General features: G+C 48.7%; 8 protein-coding genes across 8 annotated transcripts; 5 read left to right on the top strand and 3 right to left on the bottom strand.

Moving 5' to 3' along the window:
• Window positions 1-355: 355 nt before the first annotated feature.
• On the top strand, window positions 356-3,646 carry N7487_002400 (putative regulator of nonsense transcripts; the record flags this gene model as incomplete). Its single annotated transcript, XM_056870147.1, has 3 exons — window positions 356-570; window positions 623-1,605; window positions 1,674-3,646. The coding sequence occupies 3 exons, from the start codon at window positions 356-358 to the stop codon at window positions 3,644-3,646; spliced, it is 3,171 nt and encodes a 1,056-aa protein (XP_056734931.1).
• Window positions 3,647-4,569: 923 nt separating this feature from the next.
• Window positions 4,570-5,273, bottom strand: N7487_002399 (DUF4396 domain-containing protein; the record flags this gene model as incomplete). The annotated part of the gene is made up of 2 exons (XM_056870146.1): window positions 4,570-4,862; window positions 4,922-5,273. The coding sequence occupies 2 exons, from the start codon at window positions 5,271-5,273 to the stop codon at window positions 4,570-4,572; spliced, it is 645 nt and encodes a 214-aa protein (XP_056734930.1).
• Window positions 5,274-7,230: 1,957 nt separating this feature from the next.
• Window positions 7,231-8,151, top strand: N7487_002398 (putative C2H2 transcription factor; the record flags this gene model as incomplete). Its single annotated transcript, XM_056870145.1, has 2 exons — window positions 7,231-7,505; window positions 7,563-8,151. The coding sequence occupies 2 exons, from the start codon at window positions 7,231-7,233 to the stop codon at window positions 8,149-8,151; spliced, it is 864 nt and encodes a 287-aa protein (XP_056734929.1).
• A 2,266-nt stretch (window positions 8,152-10,417) lies between these two features.
• Window positions 10,418-11,767, top strand: N7487_002397 (25S rRNA (uracil2843-N3)-methyltransferase; the record flags this gene model as incomplete). The annotated part of the gene is made up of 1 exon (XM_056870144.1): window positions 10,418-11,767. One exon carries the CDS (start codon window positions 10,418-10,420, stop codon window positions 11,765-11,767), a length of 1,350 nt encoding a protein of 449 aa, XP_056734928.1.
• A 257-nt stretch (window positions 11,768-12,024) lies between these two features.
• phb1 (prohibitin subunit PHB1) lies at window positions 12,025-12,928 on the bottom strand (the record flags this gene model as incomplete). Its single annotated transcript, XM_056870143.1, has 2 exons — window positions 12,025-12,543; window positions 12,608-12,928. The coding sequence occupies 2 exons, from the start codon at window positions 12,926-12,928 to the stop codon at window positions 12,025-12,027; spliced, it is 840 nt and encodes a 279-aa protein (XP_056734927.1).
• Window positions 12,929-13,137: 209 nt separating this feature from the next.
• Window positions 13,138-13,823, top strand: N7487_002395 (ubiquinol--cytochrome-c reductase subunit 8; the record flags this gene model as incomplete). The annotated part of the gene is made up of 4 exons (XM_056870142.1): window positions 13,138-13,169; window positions 13,345-13,370; window positions 13,535-13,712; window positions 13,766-13,823. The coding sequence occupies 4 exons, from the start codon at window positions 13,138-13,140 to the stop codon at window positions 13,821-13,823; spliced, it is 294 nt and encodes a 97-aa protein (XP_056734926.1).
• Window positions 13,824-14,170: 347 nt separating this feature from the next.
• N7487_002394 (spermidine synthase) lies at window positions 14,171-15,599 on the top strand. Its single transcript, XM_056870141.1, has 3 exons — window positions 14,171-14,398; window positions 14,479-15,048; window positions 15,239-15,599. Exons 1-3 carry the CDS (start codon window positions 14,287-14,289, stop codon window positions 15,517-15,519), a joined length of 963 nt encoding a protein of 320 aa, XP_056734925.1. The 5' UTR covers window positions 14,171-14,286; the 3' UTR covers window positions 15,520-15,599.
• Window positions 15,600-18,686: 3,087 nt separating this feature from the next.
• On the bottom strand, window positions 18,687-19,934 carry N7487_002393 (lactate 2-monooxygenase; the record flags this gene model as incomplete). Its single annotated transcript, XM_056870140.1, has 1 exon — window positions 18,687-19,934. The coding sequence occupies one exon, from the start codon at window positions 19,932-19,934 to the stop codon at window positions 18,687-18,689; it is 1,248 nt and encodes a 415-aa protein (XP_056734924.1).
• Window positions 19,935-20,488: the final 554 nt, after the last annotated feature.

The following is a 20,488-nucleotide window of genomic DNA, read 5'->3' as shown; positions in this document are numbered from 1 at the left end:
AGTTGCGGAGAACGCTTTTTGCCCATCCTTCGAGACAAACTCATCGACTCTCTTTTGTCAGTCCTCTGACACAGAGAGCTGGACTGGTTGTATGTGCTAATCTGTTCCTGTCAAGAATGTACCGCTAATCCCACATCTCGATATAGATCTCCGTTCGTTTGCCCCTCAGGCACACCCTGGAGATTTCAACACTTGAATACCCCCATAGGACGACCGGATTGTCCTCTACGCTCTTTAAATCGTTTATGACTGCAAAGTTCATTTCTGATTTCAACTATTTTTTTTGCTTTGCCCTTTGCTTTGAATCTTGATCAGCTCCAGTCATCCCTATCAACGTTCAACATCGGTACCCATAATGAGCTACCAACCGGAAGACCCCTCAGCGGGCGTTGAAATTAATGATATTGCACTCGGCCGCGCGCGTCCACGCCGACATGATGACGAAGATGAGGGCTCTGATACCTTTGAAGATGATGACATGGAAAGCATAGTCGGTGCACCCACAAACGGGCACCAGAAGTCCCAAGGAAATGGAGAGGAGGAAATAGAGCTCCCTGCTCATGCATGCGCGTCAGTCTAGATATTTCCTTTTGTGGATGGACATTCACTGACTATATTATAGGTACTGCGGTATTCACAACCCGAGCAGCGTCGTCAAGTGTCTCTCGTGCAATAAATGGTTCTGCAGTGCACGTGGCAATACCTCTTCCTCGCATATCGTCAATCACCTTGTCCGCGCTCGTCATAAGGAAGTCCAGCTCCACCCCGGCTCGTCTTTGGGTGACACTATTCTGGAATGCTACAACTGTGGCACCAAGAATGTCTTTTTGCTTGGCTTCATCCCCGCAAAATCCGATACCGTTGTCGTCTTGCTTTGTCGGCAGCCATGTGCCTCTATGCCTTCCTCCAAGGACATGAATTGGGACACCTCGCGCTGGCAGCCTCTCATTGAGGATCGTTCTTTCCTCCCCTGGCTGGTGGGAGCACCTACTGACCAGGAACAACTCCGAGCCCGTCACCTCAGTCCTCAATTGATTGCGAAATTGGAGGAAATGTGGAAAGACAACTCTCAGGCAACCTTGGAAGACCTAGAGAAGGCCACGGCAGTGGATGATGAGCCCGCGCCAGTCCTGCTTCGCTATGACGATGCTTTCCAATATCAGAACATTTTCGGCCCACTTGTCAAGATTGAGGCTGATTACGACCGCAAGTTGAAGGAATCTCAATCCCAGGATGGACTCATCGTGCGCTGGGATCTTGGTCTCAACAACAAGCACCTCGCAAGCTTTGTGCTGCCCAAGCTTGAGCTGGGAGATGTCAAATTGGCCGTGGGTGATGAAATGCGCATCAAGTACAATGGTGAATTACGTCCCAAGTGGGAGGGTGTGGGCTATGTCATCAAAATCCCGAACAATCAATCTGACGAGGTCACTATCGAGCTACGCGCCAAGGGCGACCACAAGTCAGTTCCCACTGAATGCACACACAATTTTATGGCCGACTATGTTTGGAAATCAACTTCCTTCGACCGCATGCAATGTGCCATGAAGACATTTGCAGTGGATGAGCAGAGTGTCTCAGGCTACATCTTCCATCGCCTTCTTGGTCATGAGGTTGCTGCAGCTCCTATGAAGACCCAGATCCCGAAAAATTCAGTGTTCCGGGTCTGCCAGATCTGAATGGCAGTCAAATCAACGCGGTCAAAAGTGTGCTCCAACGACCTCTCAGTTTGATCCAAGGTCCTCCCGGAACTGGTAAGACCGTTACCTCGGCCACCATCATCTACCATCTTGCCAAGATCAATGGAGGCCAGGTTCTTGTCTGCGCTCCGTCCAACGTTGCCGTTGACCAGCTCTGCGAGCGTATCCATCGAACGGGTCTCAAGACCGTGCGAGTTACTGCTAAATCTCGCGAGGACGTGGAATCTGCTGTTGGTTTCCTTTCGCTGCACGAGCAGGTTCGTATGAACGACAGCAACATTGAGTTAGTAAAACTCAACCAGCTGAAGGCTGAACTCGGGGAATTGTCCAGCCAAGATGAAAAGCGCCTCAAGCAACTTACTCGCTCCGCTGAACGTGAAATCTTGACCAACGCGGATGTAATCTGCTGTACATGTGTTGGTGCAGGTGATCCTCGCCTTTCAAAGGGCAAGTTCCGCACTGTCCTAATTGACGAATCGACCCAATCTGCTGAGCCCGAGTGTATGATCCCCCTGGTTCTGGGCTGCAAGCAAGTTGTACTGGTCGGTGATCACCAGCAACTTGGCCCCGTGATCATGAACAAGAAGGCCGCGAAGGCCGGTTTGAACCAGTCTCTGTTCGAGCGTCTCGTCATCTTGGGCTGCTCTCCTATTCGCTTGAATGTCCAGTATCGCATGCACCCGTGCCTTTCGGAATTCCCGTCCAATATGTTCTACGAAGGCTCGCTGCAGAATGGTATCACCATTGCTGATCGTGTCCGTCGCGATGTTGACTTCCCTTGGCCTATCATTGATGATCCCATGATGTTTTGGTCAAACTTGGGCAATGAAGAAATCTCGGCGTCAGGCACCTCATATCTTAACCGTACTGAAGCGACCAACGTTGAGAAGATCGTCACGCGCTTCTTCAAGGCAGGTGTTCAGCCTAAGGATATCGGTATCATCACTCCATACGAGGGACAGCGGAGCTACATTGTGAGCTCTATGCAGGCAAACGGCACCTTCAAGAAGGAACATTACAAGGAGATTGAGGTTGCGTCAGTCGATGCATTCCAAGGCAGAGAGAAGGATTATATTATCCTTTCTTGTGTTCGTTCCAATGATCACCAAGGCATTGGTTTCCTGAGCGATCCTCGTCGTCTCAACGTGGCCCTTACTCGTGCTCGATTTGGTCTGGTCATCCTAGGAAACCCCAAGGTCTTGTCTAAGCACCCATTGTGGAACTGCCTTTTGCAACACTTCAAGGAACGTCACTGTCTCGTTGAGGGGCCCTTGTCTAACCTTCAGGAGTCCTTGATTCAGTTCAGCCGGCCCAAGCAAGCATACAGAGGCCCACAGCGCTTCCAGATGTCTTTCAGCCAGACAAATAATGCTCCCAACAATGCAGTGAATGGTCGCAACGGCGGTCACCGGAACGAGTATCATGACTCTGGGTCTGTAGTAGGCTACATCCCCGATGATGTGTCTTCTGTCCACGGCTCCGCACTTGGTGGTGTTGGCCTTCCGTCTGGCTACCCCCCTATGTTCCAGAACTTCGGCGAGTCCTGGCCTGCGATTTCTGGCGGTCGTCGAGCAAATGGTGGCCGACCCAAGGGAGCACCCAGTGTGGCTGGCGAGTCAGTCGCTGCTACTGAGTCTGATGTCACCTGCAGCGTCACTGACGGACGCAGCGTTGATCAGGGCGGTGTCAGCCTCACAGGTCTGAGCATCAATGATATGAGCAAGCAGCCTAGTCTTAGCCAATCTGACCGATTGAAGCGCTACGTCGAGTCTGGCGGACGCGAGCCTTACAGGGCCGGCGTTCCGGACAATGGCAGCATCTTCGGAGGCAGCTCTGCTAGCATTCGCGTGACTCGCGGCGCGCCAGGCCAGAACCCTCACGACGACGATGATGCCCGTAGCGTCTCTACTGCTTTCGCTAGCCAAGTTGGTGGCAACTATGACTGAGTGACTTTGTGTCCAACATTTCCCAGGGCAACCTCCAACAGGTTCGCCCGTCTTACCACTCGGCGAAGTAATGTCCGTGCATACTATCAGGGTTCTTTCCAACAGAGTCTGCCCGCCCGTTTCTTTTAAGCCGACCAGGACTTTGAATCGGCAAACCCAAGACTTTTCGGATGCTTATCCCCGGGTCCTTTTGACCTGCTACCAAAGCACCGTTCTGTCCATCGAAGGATTGTTCCCTGGGTCTGATCCCTCGCCATTGTCACCGTGACATTTTTACGATGTGTGACTCTCGGGGATGAGGCGGCAGATAATGATCCTCCAGTATCTTCCAGTTGAAGGAATCACTGAAATCTCACCCGTCGGTTGCCGATGCCCAGTTCCGATAGCCCCTGTAGCAATTACTGGGCAGCTCTGCGAATTTACCCCTACCCCTTGGCCATGTTTCATGCTTGCTATCTTTATCTCTTAGGTAGTCAGGTATTAGCTCAAAAAAAAACAATGGCAATTTATGATCCCACAGCCTTTCCAACATCCGTAAGCAGGCAATATGACTAGAACCTAAAAACTCAGCCTACCTTCCTGGGTTGGAATCTTGGCTGGCTTACGTTCCGAGTTAGGGCTAAGGCCGTTGCTCTGCTTCAGCTTCTACACATCAGCCCCATCAGCCGCTCGCCCTTATCAGCCTTGCCGTCGTACTAACTCGGGTGCATTATTTCAATTATGTTGCCCCTGGGGGCACCCCAGGTAGATACTTAACCCCGATTCCTTTACGTATAATCTGGCTATCATTTCCAAGGTTTAACACTTGTTTCATATTACTCATTTCTTTTGTGGCAACACTCTGTAGTGAATTAACAGTCTATAGTGGAATTAAGCACAATGGCTATCTTCCATAGGTGTGAGCATACTAGGTACATTTAAAATCAGTGACAGGATTTCCCATATTTTCGAAGACGTAGATAGTTGTACGGCAACGGCGCCAGATAGCCAGCACCCATCGATAACACTGCTGCCATCCAGAACTTTGGATCTCCAAAAGCAACTATTCCACCCGTCAGATGATAGTCAACTGCATTCTCCGCTAGTTCCATGGCTAACATCGAAACCATACTCATACCCATAGCGGTACGAGCAGCCATCGGCCAGGAGAGCTGGTCAGCGCCCCGGCGGAGCAGGATTGTCTCGAGGATAACAGAAGTTGTGATGCCGGATGCCACTAGATGATTGTCCTTAGTACGCCTGATACAATTTGATTCGCTCAATAAGGGAACCCACTCGACAAGGCCATTATGCTACTCATGCCCATCTCAGGGTAGTAAGTCTGCAGAATCCATAATGCAGAGAAATCGCCGGCTGTACATCCCACTAAACAGCGAAGAGTGTTGATTCCTGCTCGTTTCCAGGTGGATCTGCAGGCCCAGAATGGAAGACTAAGCGCCGGAAGGGTTTGGGTTGGCGGCTTTTTGGTACATTTTGGAGTTTGAGATAATTGGTGTTCGCGCTGGACACTCTTTGTGCACTGGTTTTTCTCTGTATGGCAGGCTTGTGCACGAGTGGTGCCACTAAAAGCGCGTCTTGAAACCCAGCAAATGCCTCGGCCCCGTTGAAGTAAAAATGGGTGGCGCATTTGACTCATATCCCAGGTTGTTGGAATCTTATGACAACTCACACGAATGGTAACATTAACAATTTTGAATATGAAAATTCAAAGGGACAGGGTCAAGGGGTCAGGTAGTCAGGTTGGTAGGGATGGTGGAGCATGGTCCCCGAGCCTGTAGCAGAAATGCCGCAATGAAATAGTGCCAGATTTACAATTTACGCACCAAAACACATATCGAAAAATATACCAGTTAATAATATTCCTTGGTAGTTTCACGGTATCTCAATATGTAAGAGGAAATAACTGGCGAAGTGAGGAAGATAATATATGGGGTAAGTATTCGAGTCGAATGCTGTGCACCGGATATATCTTCGGACTATGCGGTGGGGCTACGGGGGCCGTGGGAACATTTCACCTTGACAACACCATGAAATCATTCCCAAAATTTGACATGAATGTGGGTATCATGCGATCAATTATGTCTGTGCTCGTTGGTCCACGTCGAATGGTGGCTTGGTTTTACTGGTTTGGGCAATGTCTCTCGGGTGTATAGATCTAGAGCCTAGTATAATCTATAGCTTGGCCGAATAACATAAAGTCAAACTGGGTAGCAAATCACTCAAAATAGATGAACATGTATTGAGGCTCAGTTAGGATCAAAGGCTGTTCTATTATGATAGAGGCAGTGCTAATTAATTATGTAGCCTTTATAATTCATCCTCTTGGGGGTTTTCCTGCTTGTATGGAACACCAATGCGATGTTATTTTGTGGCCTTAATCATGTTATATACCATAGTACTGTAGAGGAATTCTAGTTTTGTCATCCATCATTCGTTGTAAAGACGGTATGAAAGGTGATATCCACAGTATGACAAAATGTCCTAGTACTGTATATTTGTAGGTTAACTTGTAGGCTTCAAGATTCTCAGTAGACTGATCTGCAAGCATATCCACGCAAGCCAAGTTGTCTCTGTGCTACTTCGTTTCGAACCCTATAGAGCGTTTGATATCCTCATTCTAAGCGAGCTTGCATAGCCTGGTTGAGGTTGGGAAAGCCTCCTGCTAGAAGAATTCTCACAGTATTCCTTTAAATAGAATCAATTGATTGCGTGGACACGAAGATCTTGGTATCTAAAGCTTGTCAAGCATAACGAATTTGTTGCAGCCTAATATCGGGCCTGGCGAACGTACATTGCAGAAAAGGCACTGCCCGGGTGCCCGATCTTTGATGCTTAAATAAGCATATTGATCATGCACGTGATTGACGATCGGGTTGATCACCATCACGTGCACTCACCGCCACTGGATTTGTCAGGTCTGTGGCGACCAAATATTCCGGCAATCCACGGGACGGCTGCCTGACAGGCAATCTTGCTTTGATACCTAAATCGGATCCGCCGAGATGGGACAACAGGATTGGTACCATACTACCTGTGGACGGAGTAGTATACAGTCATACCCACGGTGTCCCTCTAGTGTATGAGTCACTTGTGCTTCCTTGGCCCCTCATCTCGATATCCCAGATCGGGCATTAATAAACAGTATTGCCCATGTTTTGACCTGCATGTATATAAGCTCTAGCCAGTTATGAACTCATATGACAATCCAACTGTTCAGAAACCCCACTAGAAAACGAAGGAAGCAAGATTCTGCAGGGACATTTCGAAAAAATAAGGATCACTGCGCCACTGTGGCGCATCTGCACCTGACGCAAGCGGTATAAATAGGCTGCGGATGCCTTGCTACCTGAAAATTTTGGCAACTCCTCATCCTCTCCAGACTTCATACCCATCGACATCTACTACGCTTTCACCGCCAATTTATTTCATTTTTTTCATAAACAACCCTATTCTTGTTGTTTCCCTCTACTCAGCTACCAACTGCTTTTAAATTTACCGTTGTTGTGCATTGACGACGCGTCTTTCCGGTATCTACTACATTCTATCACGATCCCCTCAGTAGTGTGGGGTATCAACTTCGCGATATGGGTGACGGGTCTGACTATCCTAGCCCACGAAGTGAAGGTCCTAACGGTGTTCTCGCTGCCTCTATCCTTGCCTCTGCATCTGAATCCACACCCCCAATTGCGAGAATGAACGATCCTCAGCAGCCCATGAGTTACAACCTTGATGGGGCGCGCCCGCGCCTTTCTGTTCGACGCGCCCGCGATCCTCCTAAGAACTCCGAAGGTCAAATCTTCTGCGATCATCCTGAGTGTCAAGCTGCACCTCCTACTTTCCGCCGTCCATGTGAATGGAAGTAAGTACAATGCCCTATTGTTGTCTCTTTAACGCGCCTAGTACTAACATAACTTAGCAAACATATGGATAAACATGATCGTCCCTACAAGTGTTATGAACCAAACTGCGACAAGATCCAAGGTTTCACCTACTCTGGTGGTCTCCTTCGTCACCAGCGCGAAGTTCACAAGAAAAACACCGACACTAAGAAGGCCCTGATGTGCCCATACACTGATTGCAACCGCAGCACTGGCAACGGATTTACGCGCCAAGAAAATCTGCGCGAACATCTTCGCCGTCGCCACATGCACAATGACGAAGCTCCCCCCATGGTTGACATGTCTTGGGACCGCGCCACCGAACTTGATGGTGTCGAGGGCGTCCGTGCCCCCTCTCTCCCTATCACTGGAATGAAGCGCCGCCACGACTCTCCTCCTGTCGGAGATCTCCGAGATATGCCTGAGACTGATGAGCACGGGATCGATTTGCACAACGAAGTTAAGAGACTCCGCCGCGAAGTCCAAGAGAAGGATCGTCGTCTTGAAGAGTTGGAGCGAATCGTTGCCAACATTCAGCAGGCTATCCCTCAGCAGTCTCCTCCCGGACCCGAACTGCAGGATCTTTCACAGCCCGCTCCCCAGCCTACTGCGGCTCCTCCCGTTTAATCTTGCTCCTATCAGATTTGAATCGTCTACGGATTTGACCTATGCATCTTGTGGGCGTTTGTCGAAGCAGCCAATGCGCTTCAAAATTATGCGACTTTGCTTTTTCTTTTATTTTGTGATTTTTTGCGACTTTCTTTCTGTCTTGTTTGTGTAGCATTTGGGTTTGGTCTCCATGTCTCCTCTCCAGGCAGATGTTGCTTTACATTGTGTTTTGCACAGGTTCGGGGATTTGAGGATCGACTTTCCCAGTCTTTACGGCGTTTTAGCTTGATGATTTCATATGGGCCAGGCGGTGTTGTCTCCAGAGGCGGTTTACACGTTGTCTCGCCTCATATACCCGGGTGTTTGATTCGATGTATCCTTTGTGATTGTCGCTTCTACCACTCAACTCTACTTTTAGTTCGATTTGTTCCTGGTTACTAGCAAATTGTACGAATAATATCAGCTTGACAAAATAATCCTAGGCTCAATCTGTAATCCAAATCAGCCTTAAAAAGTCACATGTCAGCAAGTAGGTAAACACGATGGTTCCTCGTGGCATTAAGTCTGATATGCACGTTGCCATTCGAAGTATAGGGCAGCCAATGATATCCATGGACGTGGACAAGTATTCATTCCTAAGGCACCCAGGCTTCCACGCGATTGCGATATTCCTCAGGCAACCGTTTCAGCCACACCACTTTCAACGCGGGTCCCATCGCCTCCTAGATTCCGACCAGGCTCTGGCGAGACCTTCGTGAGCACGGCCGCCAGGAAACCCTATGGCCCCGCTGGCGGTGTCCATATCTAGAAGGTCGGAGTTAGGAGACAAGACCGCTGTTAGCGGGCTCCCAACGGAGCCCGCTGCTCCCTATGGTGGCCTATGAGGCATCAACCTCACTCATAGTACGCTCGGACGATGGATATGACTCCTTGGCTGACAGCACTAGGCTAGGTATGACTCATTATTACGCGGATCGTGGGTTCGGCGAGACTCAACGCGAGCGGCTCAACGCGATATCACATGATGATCTTAGTGTGCTGTCTTCGTGTTTGTCGGGCCATTCTTTCCATTTATCTGGGATGGGGCTCTAGATGGAAGTGTAGAATCTCATGGACGTAGGGCGTAAGCAGCGCTCTAGGCGGAAGTATGGTTGTTTAGATTAGTACATTAGTAACAAGAACGAAAGGATGTATATCATAGCACGCCATGTATCCTTGTAGGCTTTTCTTCCGTTTGTTGCCTACTATATTAGTTGTTCAGACAAGCCATGAGTGAATGAATTGGCAATAAAGCCCTCAAAACACTACCGAATCTTGATCGACAGGTATGCATATAGGTTTTCACTCCCTTATTTATGAAACTTACACTATTTGATACACTCATCTCCCGGTAATATACTGGATTTCTGTATTAATAACTAAATCGACTTGTGCATATGTGTATCACCTGCAATCTGGAAGGTAATGAGCGTTTCTTTCGTACTGGAGACTAAAGCGTCCTATACTTCTCTTAATGAGAGACAGCTAGCATGGCCCTGATAAATCACTAAATATGCCAAATATTGCTGAGATTCAAGAGATAGAAGGTAACCTAAATCGCTTGATAGTTAGATTTGGGGTTCTAATTCAGTATCGCCCTACTGCCCCAGGTCAGATCACGCCGCGATGTTGGCAAGGTGATAATTTTTTTTGTCAACCATCCCGCGAAACAAATAATTTCAAAACTGAGCTCTTGATCGCGTTTGTAAATCTATATTAGTAAGGTATGGCTTTTGCCTGGATAAAATGCAGTGTCTTGATCAACCCTAGAGGCCGTGTCGATAGATATAGAGCCGACGTTATGTATGTGAGATGCCCTACGATCACTGCAGTAGATTAAGCGAGTAGAGTGTTGTTGGAATATTGAACGTTATCACCAGCATATTGTGTTGCTTTGGTTCTGTTTAGGACTTCTATGCGCTCTGATTTCGGACTAAAAGGGTCTCCATAGTGATCATTATAGACCTCACTTAATATATCCCAATGGAAAAGAGCCCCTATAATGCGACTAGGCTGGACAAAGCTTAAGAGTCCCTATTTCTCTAAATCAATTATGAACTTCTCGAAAAAATTCAACAAGTAAACTCAACTGTTGCCCCCAGGATGGTTTATAGACCTTGATAGTGGAGCCACCGATAACGATAAGGGAAAAAGTTCAAAATTCCACCCCACGTTCGATTTAAAGACAGTCACATTTCTTACAAAAGATAGACGGAACGAGTTTATTCTTATATATATATATATAATGCCTCACGCTCCACGCCAGGGAAACCGCAGGAGGTCCCCAGGTCCGAGAGCGAAAGCGCAAAAACCAAAGCAAGCGCCACCAGCAAACAAGCAGCACGCCAATCGCAAAGCCGAAGTCGAAAAAGCCAGAGCCGAAGCCGAACAACTCGAGGAAGAGGAGTCTTCTGGACTTAAGCTTGTTAGCACAATTCCTCTCACCCTCCAGCAACTGCTTTTGGACGTATTCAAGACAGCACTCCTCGGCAACCCAGTCGCAGAGTCGAAATCTGCAAGCCAGGATGCCAACCCCGCTGAATCACAAACAGACGAAAATAAAGATGAACCATTAGATATTAAATCTCTCATCCAAACAATCAAGGGGCTTCTATACCAGCGCGATTTTGACTCTGCCTTCACTGAGGCGGGCGAGGATCTGCTGCGCGCCTATGCCTTGCGCTGGAGTGCGTCCCGGTCATTGGGATATGCAGGCCTGTTGAAGGGAGTTTTGACTTGGATGAAAGAGGAAGAGGAAAACACGCGAGGCCGTGCTAGAAGCAAGAAACCCTGCACCCGTGTTGTGTCAATTGGTGGCGGAGCCGGTGCCGAGATTGCTGCTCTTGCAGCTGCGTGGAGAGATATGGGCCCCCAAGCCCAGTCGCTCGAGGAACGTGTTGCCAACGTTTCTCTTGAAGACACAGAAAATCAAGATGACAAGAAGACAGAAGTTGAAGATCAGGGTGTCAGCGCACCCAGTCTCTCTGTCATGGCTGTCGATATCGGAAACTGGACGGACGTTGTTGAGAGGCTTTCACGAACCATCACATCGGCTGATGTGCCATTCTCGCAGACAACAAAATATCGTCCGCCGTTGCTGTCGGAGAAAGTGGCCAGTGAAACATTCTCGGTGGCTTTCCGTCGCGCAGATGTCCTGACTCTTCCCGAGGAGGGACTGAAGGAAATTCTTCTCGGCCCTTCCTCAGTCTCTCCTTTCACTTCCATTCTCGTCCCTATCATGTTCACTTTGAATGAGCTTTTCTCTACCTCTATGCCAAAGACTACCGGTTTCCTGCTCAAAATGACGGAAATCCTTCCTGCCGGTGCGGTGTTCCTTGTTGTTGATAGTCCTGGCAGCTATTCGACTTTGAAGTTAGGAAAAGGACCGGACGGCGAACCACAGGAGAGGAACTATCCCATGAAGTTCTTGCTTGACCACACACTGCTGTCTGTGGCGAAGGGCAAGTGGGAGTGCGTATACACCCAGGATTCGAGATGGTGGAGACGGGACGCAGTGCGTCTGCGGTACGAAGTTGGTGAAGGTGCAGGCTTGGAAGATATGCGCTTCCAGATGCATGTGTATCGGCGTTTGTAGATTTGATGTGTTCTATTTCACGATATATAAAAACCATTTAATGAGCAATACGATTGAGTCTTCCAAAAAAGAAGTGTGGTGTGGAGTGAGGTATGGTATTGCTATAGATAAGAAGGTGGTTTAGTTCAGACCACTCCAAATTCACGCCACGAGGCGAGGCTCGCCCCAAGTCGCGACAAAAATTGCGATTAATTGGTACATTCAATGAGTTGTGAAAATGGGACTCATAAATCCCCGAGACAGCCTTATAACCCCCCCTAACTCCGCAGACCCAGCAGGAGGCTAGTGCTCTTGCTTCCATCCTTTCCCTCTCCACCAGGCAGGTAAGTGACGTTGGGGTTCGAAGACATAGTCGCGGCGATCTCCTTGCTGGCTTCGATACGACGGATCTCAATCAGTCCGCTGCCCGCCTTGGCAACGGCCTTGCTGATAATATCGGCACTCTCGGCTTCACCCTCAGCGCGAATGACGTTGGCCTGGCGCTCCTGCTCGGCACGCTCGACGATGAATCGGGCCCGCTCGGCATCCTGTTGGGCGATCTGCTTCTGCTCGACGGCCCGTGTGAACTCCTTTCCGAAGGTCATGTGTGTAATGGAGACGTCCTCGAGGGCGATGTTGAATTGTCCAGCACGCTTCATCAAGTCAGTGCGGATACGGTTGGAGACAGCTTCACGTTGTGTGATCAGCTCGGCGGCGTCGAACTGGGCCACGATGGCCTTGAGGACTTCGTTTCCGATGGATGGGAGGACACGCTCATCGTAATCGGTACCGTATGACTGTATGAATCTGGGTCAGTCTTTTGTTTTAGGTAGGTACTTAGGGATCATATGAGGTACACACCTGGTAGATCTGCGGCAGCTTCGGCACCTCCGGGCGGTGCAACACACGCAGCGTCAAGCTAACCATCTGCAAATCCTTACTTCCTGTTGTGGTGGAGATGTTGCGAGGCTTCGTGCGGACATCGTAGACAATTGCGCGCTGCAACCAGGGGATCAAGAAATGTGTTCCTTCGTTGACGACCTTCTCTTGCACACCAGACACTCGATCGAAGATGACAGCTCGTGTGCCGCCCTTGACATCGTAAAGGGAATTTTGAACTAGCATACCCCCAATAGCCACGGGGAAGGCCAGTCGATAAACATTTTGGAGGACTTGAGCCATGGTTGGAGGTGGAGGGCGAGGTGATGAGGACGGATGATGGAGATGATGTCTGCTTTTCCCGTTGCTCACTCTGAGTGTTCCCAATCGGGTTTAGTGCACCATCTTTCCAAACCTCCAACTTCGCCCGACCTTCGTCTTTTCCTCACTCATTTCGCTACCTCCACACCTTTTCCACCCCACTCCTTTCTTTTTACCCAAAATCATTCACAATGGGTGGCTCTGTGGACCCCAAGAACGGACAGTAAGTCGTTTCGCGTTTGCTCCTGGTGTCATGGGTTGAGTACCGGCCTCCCGGATGCGTTACCCGCCCGGCTACACAGTGCAATTCCCAAAAGATGCCAATTGAGTCGGCTTGGATAGACTCAATGACTTCTGTGCCTTTCATTCAGTTAACTGACGCATTTTACTTTCTATAGCTTCATCGGCAACTGGGGCGAGTTCGGTACGTTTGACAATAACCCTTGAACCTTTCACATGGACCCGATGCATGCGCAAGAGACCGACCCCTTACGCGATATGAAAGATCGCAACAACGAACACAGAAAGACCCAGAGGAACAAAGAAGGAGGACGCTATTCGAACGGATCGCTAATAATTACCTTTCAGGTTGCCCGACCCCCCAGCGCATCGCCACCTACTCGCTGTCCCCTAACCGTCAGCGTCCCATGGCCGGTGCTGCCCACGCTGCCATCTTCAACGTCTTCCGTCGTTTCCGTCACCAGGTTCTCTACGTTGTTCCCCCCTTCGTTGCCGCATACGCCATGATGAACTGGGCCATTGAGCGGTAAGAATGACCGCAGGAGCCGCTTCGATCGGTGCGCTAATTCCAATCCTTAGTAACGAGTACCTGAACTCCAAGCCCGGCCGTCTTCTCGAGGGTGGCAACGAGGAGTAAATTATCTCAATTTGTTTGTTGGAATGAGGTTGGATTGGTATAACAGAGCATGATACATCCAAGACTCTGCAGTTTGGGGGAGCTGTATGTTTGTACAGTAACTAGAAAGCAATCGACCGTTTGATTTTCCTTTTATCCGCCCTCTTTTTGCGCTTTAGGGATCTTTATTTTCTTATATTCAAAGTCAAGCTTGAGTAAGCGTCTTTCTAGGGCTCTCTATTGGTCCCTGAGGTGTCCATGCCCAATTGTGGGCATGGGGCATATCTACCAGGCCGAATTACAATCAATGAAAGGCTAATCGAGGTACCTAATACCTATTATCTGTATTAGAATTGGTCTAGTCCCTGTTTCTGAAGGATGTTTGCTGGTGTTGGTGGCAGCACAGCCGTTCCCCACTTGAGCCGAGAAGAAACAAAAAATTCGCCCAAAACAGCCAAACTTCCGCCGAACCCTTTTTCTTCGAATGCTTCGTCTCTCCAGACTCTCTTCTGCTTTCTACTCATCATCTATTTTCCCCCGTCGTTTCTCTTCAATCCCTATCAAAATGAGCGAGCTCACCCACCCCACCATCCAGGGTATGTCTATAACAACAACCCCTCCATTACCCCGCCTTCTGGTCAATTTGTTACAATAGCATGCTGATGCCAATCTACAGATGGCTGGTTCTCTGAGAAGTCCGGCATGTGGCCCGGTCAGGCTATGAGCCTCAAGGTCAACCAGATCATCCACCACGAGAAGTCCAAGTACCAGGATGTCCTCGTCTTCGAGAGCAGCGACTACGGTACCGTTCTCGTCCTGGACAACGTTATCCAGTGCACCGAGCGCGATGAGTTCTCCTACCAGGAGATGATCACCCACCTTGCCATGAACTCCCACCCCAACCCCGAGAAGGTCCTCGTCATTGGTGGCGGTGACGGCGGTGTCCTCCGTGAGGTCGTCAAGCACGCTTCCGTCAAGGAGGCTACTCTGTGCGACATCGACGAGGCTGTCATCCGTGTTTCCAAGAAGTACTTGCCCGGCATGGCCATTGGCTTCCAGCACCCCAACGCCCACACCCACGTTGGTGACGGCTTCGAGTTCCTCAAGAACCGCCAGAACGAGTTCGATGTTATCATCACTGACAGCTCCGACCCTGAGGGTCCCGCCGAGTCCCTCTTCCAGAAGCCTTACTTCGAGTTGCTGAAGTCTGCCCTTCGCGAGGGAGGTGTCATCACTACCCAAGGTTGTTCGTCACTTTCTTTTTTCTGCCCAGTCCCTTTTCTAGAACAATCGGTCCTTGATTGCTCGTTGTCTTCATTTTATTATCTCACTCCTTTTTTTTAATAAAAGATCATATGCTAATCTTTTTCGCACCACCCCGCAACCAACCCGCTTTACGGGCTCGGTTTTGCGGAGCTGTGCTTTATATCGAACAGCCGAGAACCAATGGCTCCACCTTGACATGATCTCCGAACTTAAGAAGTCCTGCAAGGAGGTCTTCCCCGTCGCCGAGTACGCCTACACCACCATCCCCACCTACCCCTCCGGCCAGATTGGCTTCATGGTCTGCTCCAAGGACGCTACCCGCAACGTCCGTGAGCCCCTCCGCACCTGGACCCCCGAGGAGGAGCAGAAGCTCTGCCGCTACTACAACCAGGACATCCACCGCGCCAGCTTTGTTCTGCCCAACTTCGCTCGCCAGAAGCTCGGCAACTAAGTGTCGTGATCTTTGAAAAAGCTTTTATGGTCTTTATATCCTCATGACGATATTGAAATGAAATCATGGATTTTCGTACATCTGATCCCGTAGATTGGTCCACTTTGTCTCGTGCGTAGTCGTGTATTATGCCGCCTGGTTGTTCAGTTATAAATCTCATCATGGTGTTAAGACTGTCAGGCAATAACCTTGGACTACGGCCTTTTTCATTATGTCTCCATTCTAATGACATGTTTAGCATACGTGTTGCCAGATTCCCAGTTCTTCTTGCAACAAGACACAGCACAGGAGTTATTAGATATTAGATCCAAGTCTTGAATGTTCGCGCCCCCCCCCAAACCGACCTTGGTGTTCAATAAGATATTAGATCCAAGTCTTGAATGTTCGCGCCCCCCCCCAACCGACCTTGGTGTTCAATAAACAGTACGACGGTAATGATCTGCGGCGACCCATCCAGCGTACGTCTTGCGAGATGCACCTTCACTGGGCAGCGAGATCGATAACCTTGGAAACTCTGCGGAAACGAGAGCCAGTTCCATTAAAGGTAATGTTGATAGGGCTGACACTTATCCATTTAGTTATACGGCAGGCTTACATCATGGCTTTTGTTATTTTCCCTACAGATATTCAGCAATAGTCGCCACTGTACTAGAAGTAGATTGTTCTGTATTTCACTTGTTATCAATTGACCTGCAATCTATAACTTATCATTCCTCTCTGTGTAGTGACCCCGATTCTCGGAAAGGGAACTCTCAATGTCACAAATGACATGAGTGACGACCTCGTCAGCATCACACAGGGTGGACCAAACCTATGTACATCAGATGACATTGCCACAATATACGTAAGCGGCTGTACATACCCCCGTTCGACCTTCCCATCCTTACTTACAAACCTGGTCTGCGTTACACCGTCGGGATAATGTGCTATCAACTGCAACCCCCAACCCCCAGCGTCACCCAATACCTCAATCAGAGCTCTCTCAATGTTACTCTGGCAGTATCGATGCCAATTCCGAATGCAACGGCCGCTATATCAGGTACTCGACTCTATGTCGGTGTATCCACACCTTCCAAGCTGGAAGCCCGACAACTTGTATCGCGCGCCCTTCAATTGGCGTTGGCCCGCCCTAACCCAACCAGTCTCCTTTGTAGGTAGTTCTCGGTTAAGTGGAGACTCAATTACTACGACGGAATTAATACAGGGCATTCTGCAATTGAGTTCTGCAGCTGACGTGGATTGGGGATTCTGGCTTGGCCAGGATACTCTTAATAACAGAGGTATTAGGATACAGGGACGATGGATCTATAGATACCATGTATGCTTCAAGAAAGCATATCTGAATTAAAAAATCAGCAGAGCTCCAAGACAAACAAAAAGCGTAAGCTCACCTTAGGAAGTTTATCGAAGTCAGGGGCCCTGAGAACCTCAACGCCGATGTGCGGCCTTTTTCATGAGGCCACTAGGGCTATGATGCCCACTACTTAATTTGGCTAAAGTTGGAAGGAATGACACACAATAACATTCTCACTTTGGCAACTACCGTTTGGATAGCAAGTGCAGCTCAGCTATGCCCAAGACAGGAAGGTGCGATGTACCTAGGTAGGAATGGGGGAACACATCATGCTCCGGCTGGGCGGGAAATGACAAGTCACTTTCTACAACCTTCACTCCACGCCCCATCCACATCTCTAGGTTCTTTCGAAGAGTCCGACAACAAATTGGGCATTCATATTCCCGACACAGCTGAACACATCACTTCAGCGGGCAGGAAATTTCCTCTATCGTTGGGATTCGGATAAAATCACAATAAGCCCCAGATATTCGAACCACTACTTGGTAGCTCCAAAACGGAGGATACGTTGCGTCGCAAATTCTACTCTGCATGATGAAGAAGGACTTGTACATTAATGCCGAAGACATAAGGCGTTACGACTCGGTCATACACAAGGGAGCGAAGTACGACATAGGTGGCGACTGGACTACAGCCTTTGGTATAACACAGAGGAAGACTTTGCGATAAGTGTGATCACTATCGAAGCGAAGTCAGGAGGAAGTGCGAACTCCGACAACTATGGTATCTCAGGCACTCGGATACATGGGTAAGTGGTTTCTATTATTTTGGTTTTAAAGCTTGGAATATATAATCTAACTTGATCAAAGGATGCGTTCATAGAAGACGAAAGGACCTTGCGAAGATAGATTCGACTATCTATAGCGTTGCTGGATCTGTAACAAACCCGTCGCTCTGTGGGTGTTTGGCGTACACTTCTTACCCGGCATACGGAGACTATTACCTGCTGTGCGGATCTAAGCTACATTTTGGGTATTTTGAAGATCAACAATGATTTGGAGGTAAGTCCATTCCATCATTGAATCACATGTCTTCTAATGTTTGGATAGTGGCGCGAACATATTGTTGTTGCTCATAATCACGGGTTTGCCCATTCACCACAACAGCCACGCCCGGGTAATTTGGCTGGAGCGAGACAATTATTCGCCTACATGACAATGGTATAGACGAACTGAAAGGCCGATCATCAGTCAAAGTTATTCGCGCAGGAATGCCTAAGTGACGGCTGGGAGTTTCGGTTTTATTTCCTCGACTTGGAAGGGTCGTCACAGATATCTTCAGCCATCTCAGGCTGGCAAAAGACGCCACTAAGTTTGCTCATATGATAATACAAGCACAGGCAGTGGCGATTCCACTCCAAGCTATGTACTAGGAGGGACACTGCGTACTCAGCGACACAGACCAGTGCCTTTAAATTTGAATCGATACCGGCCATTTTCTCCGAAATTAAAGATAGAATATAATGTGCCCACGGCGCGTGGCCCAATTGATTTAAAGTTCTATGCGAACCCCTTTCATCGTCATATTGACTCCTTATTCTAGCAGTAGCCGGGTAATGACCTCCTCCCTTCCATAGACTGGCTGCTTTATAGATGAGTGACTACACTTGGCGGTCCCCTACCTTTTCGTAACTTGAGACGTAACTTGAGAAGAGAAATAAAATATTACGATACCCTTCGGTTTGAATAGATTAGCTGTCTTTAAGCTCTTCAAACATATCTATAGTACTTAGATTTAAGTATATAAAGAGGGAGTTTAATATATTCAAGCAGTGCAAAAGGAGTCTTCATCGTATTGTCTCGTAGTCGAATTTTCAGTTATCTGTCCGACGTAATACTGATCGGTTAAGATGCTCAGGAGACACTGAACTGATCCCCGACAGGTGAAGATTCAGATTGAAATCTCCTAGGAGGCTCTTCAGCACATGGCTCACTCCGTGCTCACCTTGAAGGGCCAACCCATAAATGTATGGACGGCCAATCAAGACCATCTTTGCACCAAGAGCCAATGCCTTCACAATATCAGCACCGCAGCGAACACCTGAGTCAAAGATAATCTCTAAATCATCTCCCACAGCATCAACGATCTCCGGCAAGACATCCAAAGACGCAATACCTCCATCCTGTTGTCGTCCGCCATGGTTGGATACCACAATTCCTTGGACACCATATTCCACAGCTCTCTTCGCGTCAGCCACCGTTTGGATTCCCTTCAGAACAATTGGGCCGTCCCAATGTTCCTGGAGGAATTTGAGATCTTCCCAGCCGTGACTCACGCCGGGGAATACAGTATGTGCCCACTCCGTGGCCGCAGTTTGGACGTCCTCCTCAATGGGTTTCCCATGCTTTTCTTGGAACTTGCGACGGTATACAGGGTCAGAGAATCCCAATGCTACACCGATATCGTCTGCACGGATAAAAGGGTTGTATGCATTGTTCAGATCACTGGGACGCCATCCAAGAATGTACGTATCCAAGGTGACCACCAACACCTTGTAACCCGCTTTCTTCGCCCTTGACAACAGGCTCACCGTGATATCATTGTTCTCATTCAGAGGCCAGTAGAGCTGATACCAACGGGACCCATTCCCATTGGCCTCCGCGACATCCTCGATGCTTGTGGCGGATGCGGTGCTGAGGATATAGGTGACATGTTCCTGCTCAGCAGCCTTCGCCGATGCCTTCTCCCCATCCGGATGGAAAATACGCTGCACGCCCACCGGCGCCATGGCAATCGGATACTCGAATGTCTCGCCAAAAAGCGTCGTTGTGAGGTCTGGGAAGTCACTCTTGACTAGACGTGACGGCACAATCCCCCATTTCTTGAAGGCTTTTTTGTTGTTGTCGTCTGTGTCGCGAGTTCCAGCGGAGCCCCAAACATATCCGTATGAATCTGCCGAGAGTCGATCTTTGGCTAGGGTTTCCCAGTCGAGACAGTTGAAGGTTATCGAGGGCTTTTGACCTTTGAGACCGGCTTGGTACACCTCATTTTCGTATGTAAATGGAGCCAATGGGTGGGCAATTGACTTGCTATGCAGTGTGCTGTCTTGTTGAGATGACATCATGGAAGTGATAACAGAAATAAGAACCAAATTGAGATAACCAGTTGATAAATGAATATGATGCAAATCAGGGAATGGAAGCTGGCTTTATACCTGCAGGGCTACAATACTTGAGATAATGGGGCTCTTCGAAATTGATTATAATTGGTGGGTTTAGTAGAGGATATCAAGGAAGTTCGGTGCTTATTGTAAAATGTATGTTCGGCCGAGATTCATCACGACGTCACGCCACTGAATGGCATTTAGTTAACAAGTTCGGATCCGCCACGATCCGAGGAGCAAAAAATATACTCCGGATTCCTTTTTATCATCTTTGATGCCTATGGTGAATTTGTTAGCCTTTAATCTTTTAAGATGTTACTGGTTTATCATGCACTATGCAGGATGACGTGTAGGTGGGTTGTGATAACTAAGCGGCGCCCGTCTGCCAAAAAGATAAGCTGGCTACTATAAGAATACACCGGAAGCCCTTCCAGATACGAGAACTGACATGTTTATACACTGAGCACTCACTAAGTAGGCGTCACGCGGAGCGGATAAGTCAACACACCTGA

The sequence above is a fragment of the Penicillium crustosum genome, assembly GCF_028827405.1.
Source record: "Penicillium crustosum strain IBT 35664 chromosome Unknown utg000001l_segment0_segment0, whole genome shotgun sequence".
Classification (NCBI taxonomy): Eukaryota; Fungi; Ascomycota; class Eurotiomycetes; order Eurotiales; family Aspergillaceae; genus Penicillium; species Penicillium crustosum.
This window is presented reverse-complemented; position numbering and strand designations above follow the sequence as displayed.

Excerpts from the sequence above, each read along its gene's own strand:
- N7487_002394 (XM_056870141.1), top strand. The coding sequence starts at position 14,287 with ATGCTTCGTCTCTCCAGACTCTCTTCTGCTTTCTACTCATCATCTATT. Across the intron at positions 14,399-14,478 it reads CACCCACCCCACCATCCAGG|ATGGCTGGTTCTCTGAGAAG; the intron begins GTATGTCTATAA and ends GCCAATCTACAG. Across the intron at positions 15,049-15,238 it reads TGTCATCACTACCCAAGGTT|CCGAGAACCAATGGCTCCAC; the intron begins GTTCGTCACTTT and ends TATATCGAACAG.